This window comes from Boleophthalmus pectinirostris, unplaced genomic scaffold (assembly GCF_026225935.1).
Source record: "Boleophthalmus pectinirostris isolate CB_2022bp ecotype Guang Dong unplaced genomic scaffold, ASM2622593v1 HiC_scaffold_8, whole genome shotgun sequence".
Lineage (NCBI taxonomy): Eukaryota > Metazoa > Chordata > Actinopteri > Gobiiformes > Gobiidae > Boleophthalmus > Boleophthalmus pectinirostris.
The window spans coordinates 16,068,489-16,080,284 of record NW_026571515.1 but is presented as its reverse complement, the minus strand read 5'-3'; the positions used below and the strand labels follow the sequence as shown (position 1 = coordinate 16,080,284).

Here is an 11,796-nt window from a genome sequence, read left to right as displayed (position 1 = left end):
TTACATTTATTAAACTACGGGTGGTTTTATAGCTCAAAAATACCTAGAAAAACAGGTATTCTGATTCTGAGCGGCATTGCATCTGCACAGATCTGACCTGTAACCTGTAAATCTGGTTTGGTCTCTATGAAGATACAAAGGTTTAATACAATACTGTGACCCTTTGGTTGACTCTGACTGGTCTGGTTAAGATAATTTGGAATTACAAAAGATGCATTGCTTTTATTTTAGAGATGTTTTTTTAAATGAAATTTTTTGAAAGGCAACCTCACTTTTTCATAACATAAACTCTTACCAGTGTGACCAGCTCATCAAAACAATGAAAGAAAGAAATACAATTAATATTATGCAGAATTGAGTTTGAGCATTTTGGCCCGGCCCTCTACAATATTTTCTGTTTCTCATGTGGCCCCATGGAAAAAGTAATTGCCCACTTGTGGTTTAATGTAAAGTTTTTCACAGTATTAGTGAGCAAAGATGCCGGATTTTTGCACCGCATACAAACATGCAAATGAGCAGAATAAGAAGACGTAAGAGCAGAACATTTGATAAGTAAGATTTTATTTTGTAGGCCTATGATACTAAATGTTGTGACTGAACCCAGGACTAGACCAGGACTAAACCAGCACTGAACCAGAGCTGAACCAGGGCTGAACCCGGACTAAACCAGGATTAAACCAGGGCGGAACCAGGGCTGAACCCGGACTAAACGAGGACTTAAAAGGATTAAACCAGAGCTTAACCAGAACTAAACCAGGACTGAACCAGGACTAAATCAGGACTACACCAGGATTGAACCAGAACTAAACCAGAGCTGAACCAGGACTAAACCCGGACTAAAACTAGGATTGAACCAGGACTAAACCAGGACTAAACCAGAGCTGAACCAGGACTAAACCAGGATTGAACCAGGACTAAACCAGGCCTAAACCAGGACTGATGGGGGAAGGAAGGTGATGCTACTTGGTCTGTGGGAAACATCGATATCAACTTGTCCCCCATTGATGTTCATTCATTTAAAGCAGCCTTACCCCGTACCAAGATGGCGGCTTTGTTGACGCATTCCTTCCAATAAACAGCGGGAGTCAATGCGAGTTCTACCGTTCAATATCTATGGCAACTACAACAACAATACACTCAAACACACACTGATTATAGGTGGAATACATATATTTTTGGTCAAACCTACACTATACATTACACTACATTATACACTATACACATATACGTATTTAAACTTACAAAAGTGACGTTTTTCAGTGGTCAGAGTGAGTGCTCCTGTCAGTGAAAGATGCTCTCTGGTATAAACAGACGCTTCCTTGTTCAGGTCGAGCGCAGGTTGATCAGGAAGGATTTGATTGGCTAAAACCCAAGGCCTCACCTGAAAAAGACGCAGTGTTTAGCGCCGCTTTAAGGTCAACTAAAGTGTGACCTCTTTCACGACATGAAAAAGTCTCTTGTTCATTTCATAATCCTAGAAAATTAATGTTACTCGCTTCTTTTAAAACATACTTTTATTCTCTGGATTTTAACACCGCGTGAGTTGTGAGGTCCTCTGTTGTCTTTTATTTATTTAATTTTTTTTTACAAGGACTACTGGAGTTTTATTTTTATGAGAGTATTATTTTATTTTATTTTATTTATTTTATGAGAGCTTTATTTTTATGTTTCTATTGTATGTTTTATTTGTTTTGTGCAGCACTTTGGAAACTGTTGTTAATAAAATGTGCTATATAAACAAAGTGTATTAGATTGGAATGCTTTTAATTATTATTATATGACACAAGGATTATTATACATCTGTGACTACACCCTATCATAAATATGAGTGTAGGTTTTGTTTACAGAGGCCATTTTCAGGACTTTTGGCTATTCAAAGGAAATATTTTAAGTTGTTAATTGCTACGGCTGCCAAAAATAAAACAGACAAAACAAGGAATCTATTTGTTCAGAAACGTTTTCTTTTTATTCCAAGAAAAAAAAAGTATTTTCATCCCAAACAGGAAAATAAAATAAAACAAACTTATATAATTATTAATACAACATTATTCAATCAACAGGAGAAAGGATCACAATTTTCTCTTTTCTCTCCTTTTTTATTATTGACTTTTTTCTAAGATGATATTAATTGGTGGTGGTCATTACACATGCAGCTAAATAAGTCTGATGGTGCAGGATGACAAAGGGAGAGGGGAGGAGGGCTCAGGCTAAAATGTGGTTTTCAGGCCAAGAAAAAAAAAAAAAAAAAAACACTTTTGAAATGGTTCAATTACGTGCTATGACAATTTCCAGAGGTGCAGTTTTTAAAAAGCGCTAATCCAAGACATTTATGCATAAGAAAGTAAGATTTTAATTTGGATTTTTAAAACATTTTTAAGGAAATTTTGAGTTTTATTTTGGCATTTAAATTTAGTAATTTCAAGTTTCTGTAGAATCAACAAATAGAAATATTAAGTGCCAGAACTTTAACTTTACAGTTATTTTAACACAAGAAAAAATATCTGTACATTTTACAGATCACTCTTTATCATGGATTTCCTCCTTGCAAAGCGCTCATTTAATGAACTACACCCGTTAAACAACCGTCATTATAGCAAAGAACTAGCTTTACAAAACAGACTTTAATATCAACATGCTAAGTTAGCCTTTTTAGAGGGGAAGGGTGGGTCAGTTTCATGATTTAATTCTGATTTTATCAAATTATTTCACAGTCTTTATACATGTTTTTGGAAAAAAATGAATGGAAAAAGAAAAACAGTAATACAGATTAAGAGACCAAAGTAAGACTTTGAGGTGATTTTGAGCTTGTTTGGAAAACGCCATTAGTAATATCATAAACTACCCACTGGCATTTTTCCTAGAATATAGAATATTGTGCAAATTTGAATGTCAAGTCCAAGGAGTTGTTGCTAACTATTGGGGCCTGTAAGTGCTCACAAAATCAGATGAACTGCCGCAACCTTTTGACTTAAAGATCCCCTATTATGCAACATTCTGACAATTTTAGCTTTGTGTGTATGAATGAGTGTATGAAGTGTTCTGTGTATGTTTTTAATTTCATCCCTCCGGACACTGGGTCATTATGTAGCATTAGAATCAAAAAAGACAACTCAAAATACTCCAGGTTGGATAATGAGGAGTAAACAACAATATAAAATGGTTTAATGCTCAAAAATGTCAAAACAGCATAATAGAGGAGCTTTAAGTAGCAACATCAGTAAAACTGAGCTTAGTTCTTAAAAGAAACCCATGTTCATATTATAACATGCCTATAATTCTCAGCTCATGTTTGAGTTGAAGAATGAAGAAACTAAAGGGTGCATCTGATGATTTATTTGGGTCCTGTGTGTGAAGTTGGTGGGAGGAGGGACAGTGGAGAGAGGAGTGAAGGTAGTGGAGTTGAGGATGGTTGTCTGTATCAGCTGCTGTCTGGGGAAGGCTCTCTCTCTCTGTGCATGCTGCTGGAGCTGCTCTGCCGCTGTTTGATGCTGTCTAAATACTCCTGCTGGGACACCGCCAACACAGAAGCCAGGATCTCATCGTCCTCCCAGTCTGTCAGACCTAAGGACAGAAACACTTGAAAACGGCTGCTGGAAGACCAAGATGTAATAGTCATCTATTTTAAAGTAAACAAAAGACTTATACTATATTATAACTAACTAACTAACTAACTAACTAACTACACTCTCACCAAAAGCAGTGGGGGACATTTCCTGCATTATAGCTCTGTATTCCAGATGGTGACGACTTGGATTACTGGGACCTAGATTACAAACACACACACACACACAGTTACAATTATTACTGATCACTGGTACTGTCAAAGAAACCATGACTATCACTTCCATGCACAAACATCATATTGACTCTTTTTTAAATAATTTGCACCCGGCTTTGTGCACAACAGTGAACACGCATCACTGTTACAGCCGGTGAACAGTGACTGCAAGTCTGCTGTGTTTCAGGACTCGCACGGGTCCCTCAAGACTTAAATCAGAATTAAGTAACATTTTTACCTTAATTAATGTCTTTCAAAGAGCCTCTGATGGTTACATAATGACATTTTGGGGTGTTTGAAGGGTACACTGGCACAAGTGTCTCTGGGCGGAAAAACCAGACACGCAACTTGGAAGCCACTGACCCGGTGGCAGCTCCCTGGGCTCTGTTCTTGTTCTCGCAAGAGCCAAAGTGCTTAAGGCACTTCACCATACACAAAGGTAACAGAGCTGCGACACTCCCCTTACTGACCCTATCCGCAGATCACTGCAAGAATAAATATCTAGTGTTTATTTGTGAGGTGTAAGCCATGACACAACCAGTTACGAGACAGTGCAAGCCTTTGTCCAAGGACGCAAGGAAAAGAAAACGTGAATCGGACCCCGATTCACATGGAGCCCAATCTCACATGGAGTCAATGTGGGGAAGGCGTTTGAGGAATAACAGAGCTCAAGGAAAGAGAGGGAGCGATGCAGATCTGCCAATATTGTTATTGAACATTTAAGTTTCATATGCAGTGCTCGTATCATTGTTATAGTTATGTAACTTGAGTAATTGTTAGCTTTAGTACGCAGTTATCTTATTCGTAGATGCTATTATTAGCAGCCTCAGTTTTCCATAGTAGCTATGAAGCTGAACCATTTGACTGACACATGTTTGTATAAATCCTTTGATTTGAGCGGCTAATGTGTGTTCTTTTGCAGGATGTGTACAGCTTATGTTGTCAATGTGCAAAAACAAGTGCAATTTGGAAATTTGGCCCTGACGTGATATCTGACTATGGCTAACATCACACCAGCATCAAACGGGTTCATGCATTTGACCTCTGCACCCTGTCACTCTGACCTCTGAGGCGTGCAGGTGCAGGAGAGGCTCAGGTCTGCGGAAAGAATCCACAAGAAGTCTATTTTTGGCGCACACCGCAGGGGTCTGGAGAGATTTTCAGGTCATTACACATGAATTATTGAGTGAACTAAAGTGAAACCACATTGCTTTGGTCAAACACACATCGCTGCTGTTGTACGTATCACAGCGCACTTGCAGTCATTGTAAATCCGGCGTTGGCAGACTGTTCCTGTTACTGTTCAATTCTATTTCTATAGGGTTTTTCCAAGTTACACTAAAATGAATAAATACTTAACGATAACGCAGTGAGTTGTGGGTGGATATATCACTGAAGATATTTTTAAGAATTTACAAATGCTCACTCCTGCATTTATAAAGGTGTTTTTGTCTAAATTCTAACGCTAATGCTGATTTTGAGGAACAATGAATGTTAAAATTACGCCACAATAAAATAAAACTCTCACCCGGAGCACAGGGGGACGGAGGTTTGCTGAGGATGAGTGCAGCGCCCCCTGGAGACGGAGGTTTGTTGCTCGTCGCCGTAGCGGTGGTGAGGTCGGAGTGAGTGGTGTCTGTTTCCCGTTGTCGTGGCGACCGGGCACTCCAGTCGTCCAGTCCACTCGATGCAGCTGCCGTCGCCGAGCTGCAGGTGGCGCTGGCTTTACGAGGCTTTGAACATAAAAAAAGAAATACTTAACCTTTGGCAAAAACTACTAATGTTTCAAATGTACTACTGGACTAGCTCAGAAAAAAGGACTGAAGGATAAAACTGGACGTGCATGTGCAGCTGTGGTACCTGTCTGGTCTTCTCCTGGTCCTGGAGCCACTGCAGGTACGACTCTCGGGCCACCTGCTCCTCGATGGCCTCATTTGTGGCCTCCCAGTCAGTGGCGCGCTTCTTATCTTCCAACATCTGTTGCTCAATCCATGACTCTTCTGAGGTCTTTATGGCAGACTTCATCAGTGACTGGTCTGCGTACTGGAGGAGACATCGAGAGCAGACAAATGATTTAATGATTCTGGAAAATACTGGAACGTTTACAAATAGGTCTAAACTCGATTAAGGGTCCGATATTGCACAAAATGGATTCTTGTAAGCTTTAAGCCATGTTATAATGTTGTTACTTTCCTCAAAAACAAACCTGGAGTTGTGTTTTGTTTCATTTAAACATGTTTGACTAATCCTGGTTTATTCGTCTGTTTACATCTCCAAAGCTCAAAATGCTCTGCCCCACCTTGTCATGTCAAGAAGCGGTAGTTTTGAAGTTGAACAGCTACATTTTAACTTTCGTTCAACAGAGATCTGCAATTCCAGATCTGAAATTATCCAAATGATTCTAGAGAAGGTGTATGAAGTTTAAAAGCACAGTAGAAAACTTCCTGTATTTGTGTTTCAGTTTGAAAGAAGAACTCAAACCCAAACATGCAAGATTTGTGTATTAAACTGAATAAAACAAAACACAACTCTGGGTTTGTGATGATTAAACATTATAACAGAGATCAGAAAATTGTGTAACATGAGCTGTTTAAAAGTGTATTGAGTAATTTTTCTGGTGGAAGCTTCCTGGAAATGTTATAACTTTGTTTGGAACGTTTCACAGTATGGCGTTAAATCTTTCTATCTTCGTGGAGACTAAACCAGACTAAGTTACAGGTCAGGATCTGTGGACCCCGCTCACAGTCAGAATTCCTGTTTTTGTTGGTATTTTTGTGCTGTAAAACCACCAGTAATTTAATAAATGTAAGGTAGAGCTGTTTAATGTCAAACTGTGGAACATTACAGGATCAATGACACACCAGAAAAGTTACACAATGCACCTTTAAGTATAGATCTCTGTGGGCTCCATTCAATTCTTGACACTTACCCCTGGTTTGAAGGCGGGCAGCCCGAGCCCCGATAGTCGCCTTGTTGGGGTTGACCACGGAGTTGTAGTGAATGTTTCGGTGGTAGCTGACGCGGATGGGCTCGTCATGGTTTTGGTGAATGGAGAGAAAGGTGTTGATGGGCTCTGTGCCGTACTGGTAAACCTCCACCGGACGGTTGTACATCTCCGCCATGGCCTGCATCTCGATATGGTTGCCGTGGCAGTTGTTCTTGCGCTTGCGGTTGATGTAAGTGGTGAAGTCTTCTGTTACATAGCTTGAAAAGTAGTCGGCGTTCTTCATCTGAAAGAAAAAAAAAACCAAAAAATCTATTTAAATGGAAAATTGGAGATGGAAATTAAAATGGAAATGGAAATTAAAGGGCCCCTTTTATGTTATTTTCTGATATTTCTTCATCACGAACATTCCTGGAGTTGTGTTTTGTTTCATTCACATATGTTTTATCACACAAACTCTGCACATTTAGGCTGATTTCTTCTCTCAAACTGAAAATACTCTGTTCATGTGGTAATACAGGAAGTGCTCTACTGTGTTTTTAAACTTCATACACCTTCACTAGAACCAATTGGATAATTTCAGCCCTGGAAATGCCAATCTCTACTGAACAAAAGATAAAAATGAAGCTGTTAACTTGGAGATTATCGCTTCATTGGAGATATAGACAGAATCATAATAAAGAATTACTCAAACATATGTGAATGAAGCAAAAACACTTTAAGGGCAATGCTAGATGTAAGTTTAACACAACATAATTGAAGATTTATACCAAAACCTGGACAGAGAGAGACAAAGAACAATCATAAATGTGGGAGGTGAAGAGGAGGAACTCACCAAATAATCCATACAGTGTTTCCTGACCACTTCGTGCATGTCCTGGTCTCCGTACACCTGGTCGGCTGTAACACAAAGGTTTAAATCAGACCTGGACAATGCGCAGTCTATGCAGCAGCCGCCACACGGGAGGGACTTACCAACAGCTCTAAAGAGACAGGCTCCATCTTCCTTCATTTTCTTTATGACAAAGCCCTTTTTCTCCGTTAGAGTTTTCTCAAACCAGTGCTCCTGCTGAAAGCAATCAAAAAATGAATTGAATTTTACTTTCAAAAAAGTAAAATCAGACCCCACACAGACAAATTACACACAATAAAACTACATGCAGAAAGTGGAGCTGTATGGAAGTGTAAGTTGACAAGAATAGATGTCAAATACTGCATATTGTTTCATTACCCGTCACCATCAGTAGCTTAAACAGTCCCCTCACCTGTTCCACAGTGGCGGGGTCCACAGCCTGTAGTCGTGCTGCGTTTTCGTACTCATCCTCACTGTTGTTTCCAGCTCCCTCCTCCTGATCCTGACTGGCCCCGGGGCCCGTGACCCCTGGCTGCCCACCTCCAGTGAGAGAGCCCACAGCCACTGAGCATCCTCCGGCCTGTCTCCTGCGTTTGCTGAGCCCAGGACCGGAGCAGCAGTCCCCCAGCCCTCCCCCACAGCTTCCCAGCTCAGCCCTGGAGGCTCCAGGCTCTGAGGGACCCACGGAGGGAGGGGCTGAAGGTGGAGGAGAGGTGCTTGGTGTGGGGGGAGGTGGAGCATATGACCAGGGAGGGGGAGAGGCTCGTGGCCGTGCAGTTGAACTGCCACGATTGTCTTCATCAGGACCTCCAGAACTGGGCTTTTTCTTGGGAAGAATGGTCATGGTTCAACGGGAGCTGAACAACTGTGGGAGGAGGGCAGAGGGTTAGACTCAAGTTACACTTTACATCTGTTCAGTTTTAGGGAACTTCAACACAATTTACAGTTAATTCACAGACAATTATGACAATAATAACCCCATGGAGTAATTTAGGTGAAACTGACTCTTTTTATTTCCTAGTAATGACGCTTCTGCTTCCTTCACTTTGGATTTAGCACAAAATCAGGTGAAAGAAAATTTAATTCTGCAACTAGTGAAATCTTATGACAACATAAAAATAAATTATCTAATAGGCTACACAATGCAGCTGGTTCTGGTCAGAGCAGTGGTGCCTTTTTCATTTCCACTCTAATTCCATCTCTTATACATTTTTCTGAGTTGCACAAAACTCAGTAAACACTGATGGATCACGTGGTGAACACTGAGTTGCAGGTAAATGTCACAACACTTTCAAAACTTCACTGGAGACACTTCTGTGTTTATAAAGGTGCGTCTTTGTGTCTTAGTGCAAATGAGGAAAATGTAAGTCTGTTTTTCAAGCATATCATGAGTTCTTTTTAACAAAGTCTATGCCCACGTGATCTCCGAAACTAAGCAGGGCAGGGCCTGGTTAGTGTCTGGATGGGAGGCCGCTGAATACCCAGGTGCCACAGTGGGGCACCGGTGGCTCAAGGGGAAATTTGTTGTGTTGTGTCCTTGGACAAGACACTTCACCCACATTGCCTGGTATGAAAGTGATGTGTGCAACTGTTGGAGATGTTCTGCTGATGGCGCAGATTGGCAGAATAATGCACCGTAAAGACCTTTATTCCCACGTGTGACTCATCTTAGATGCATAATATATATTATACTATATCAGACTGGTCTTCTGATGAGCAATGATACTCATAAATATGACACTAAAACTAAAGATTAAAAGAGACCCAGTCAGTTTGAGAGAGACGTGTTCACGTTGTTACGTCTCACTGGTAACAGTTGATAACTTGGTATTGGGCTTCATTTAACTTTCAAAAGGGATCAGTATCAGAAGTCACTCGTAGTGATGAGTCAGAAAGCAGATCTGCTGCTTAAACCCACAAGGCTGATTTTTTTTAAGAATCTGATTTATGGTTATGCAACTGTAATCATGGGGCGATCAACAGTGATAGAAAAATTATAATAGCGTTATAATTGCAGGAAACTGAGAAAGTTTGTGAAGCTAATCAACAACAAATCAATCAGGTTTGACATTTGTGGATTCTCTCCATCTGAAATGATTGGAAAATGTTACAAAATACAACCTATTACTAATGCATTTTCTATTCAAACAAATAAAACACTTTTCACTTTCAAATAATTTCCACATCTTCTATGATTCAGTGCTTCTCTGTTTAATGCAGCTCTGTGCTGAAACACAAACATGTTCCTCCCTCCCACTCCTCCTATTGGTCAGCCTCTGTGAGTGATTGACAGGTGGACCAATCACATGATGTGTGAGCTTTATGAAGAAGAAGATAACTTCTGTTACATTAAAGTAGTGTAGGAGATGTTATGTTTGAACCCACAGCTCCACACAGACTTTGTTCTTTGAAGCTCTGCTTCAGATCATGTGACCTCTGCAACTTAAGCTTTGTTTAGGTTCCGCCAATCACAATTTTGGATTAAAGAAAAACATGATATATATTTTTCTGTATATTCCCAACCCCTAAAGGTGCATTATGAAACTTTTCTGGATGGGATCTTCTGGTCCCAATGGGGTGTCATTTGTGGTATTACTTTGTCTGGAATGCTCCACAGTCTGGCATTTAATGTATATCTTTTAGTACTCAAAAATAACTTGAAAAACATGCAATGCTCACTGGACGCGGGAGCCCCTCTCTACATATTTGATATGTACCGTGGCCTGGTGGTGTTATCTGCTTGCAGCCATGGAGATAGATATGATTAAATCTACCATCTTTCCAGTTATTTGATTTTTTTCTCACCAGTAGAGGGCAGATGTGAGATCCCCTCCCATCAAATGTGCCCTCTGGTCTGGGATCAGGACAAAGCTGTCACTGCAGACAGCATTAACATAGACAGCATCTAGTGGTGATATGTGAGAATACAACAGTGTCGGCCAGTCTAATTACAGATGGGTTTAATGCCATACTGTGGAATATTCTTGGGAAAGAAATAACACCTCCATGGAGACAAGCAGATGGCAGACACTACTTCAGAAAAGTAACATACTGTGCCTTTAATAAAAGGGTCTTAAAATACAGACATAGGAATGATAAACATGAAGATGTAACAAATAAATACCAAGTGTAAAGAGTGCATCTGTGCTGGTTAATCAATGTGCAGATTAAAGTTGCCTTTTCAATTCATGTCACTATCTCCTTGCTCTCAAAGTTACCTTTCTCCGAGAATATTCCTCGTTGTAAAATCCACTTCACCTTCTGCGTACAAATGCAGTTCAAGAAAGAATGGCCGGTTTTGTTGCCCTTTTCCGTGAACCACAGCAGTCCTACAGGCTCGGTGGAGGCCAGATGTTCCCGGCGGTCGCAGACACCGGTATCCACTTTAAACCGACTCAAAAACAGCTCCGTTGGACAATTGTGTCGCTCTCTGGATGTAGACAGAGCGGCATACAGACAGTGTCCGGTTACCGTGGGCCAGGGCGGTGATTCCAGCGGTGAAGTCAGTCACTTTGGGCAGAAAAGATCGCGACCGTCAGCTCGACTGTTCACTAACCTTCTATTGATGCAGTGTTGCTTTAAGCTCTTTAGCTTCCAGTCCGCTTATTTTTCCCTTTTGTGGATATATACACTAAATTTCCTTACGACAGAAAACAAATTCACAGATCTAACGATAAATAGTTAACCATCATTGTCCTGTACACGGAGAGCCGAGGGTGTCAGAAACTCTTCCATCAAAACATCGCTGGCGTTAGCACTTGGTGTTAGCTTCGCGGTAGCTAACAGCTAATGCTACAGAATCGAACGACAGTCCGCCTGTTCACATCGAATATTTCGATGTTTTTGTCTTCAAACCAGAGCACTGAGGTCCCGATCACACAGAAAAGCCTCTCTCCGAAACCAAAGCGAGCAGCAGGGCAGACAGCTCGACAGTTTGGACACGGCTTCTAAAGCAAAAAAGGGACTCGTCTGTTGGTTTCCACCTCAGCACCACTCACAAAACATCAACACAGACTGACGTACGGCACCGTGCGCGCTCACGTCACTTCCCACTCACTGCTTCTTCAGTCTGATTTCTTATTAATAACCTTTATTATATATTATTAAATATCCTTTCCTCAGTCTGAGAAATGTGAAAAAAAGGAATTATAAAAGAGAATACATGAAACATCAAATACAGCAGACTACTTTATTATCATGCCCCATTATAGGCCAGTAAAA

General features: G+C 40.6%; 1 protein-coding gene across 1 annotated transcript; it reads right to left on the bottom strand.

The window, feature by feature from the left end:
- Window positions 1-1,939: 1,939 nt before the first annotated feature.
- otud5a (OTU deubiquitinase 5a) lies at window positions 1,940-11,575 on the bottom strand. Its single transcript, XM_055166207.1, is given in 10 exon segments — window positions 1,940-3,561; window positions 3,692-3,763; window positions 5,307-5,511; window positions 5,639-5,821; window positions 6,708-6,738; window positions 6,740-7,008; window positions 7,558-7,622; window positions 7,698-7,791; window positions 7,988-8,440; window positions 10,794-11,575. Coding segments are annotated over 9 exon segments (1,494 nt in total). The 5' UTR covers window positions 8,420-8,440; window positions 10,794-11,575; the 3' UTR covers window positions 1,940-3,418.
- Between the last annotated feature and the right edge of the window lie 221 nt (window positions 11,576-11,796).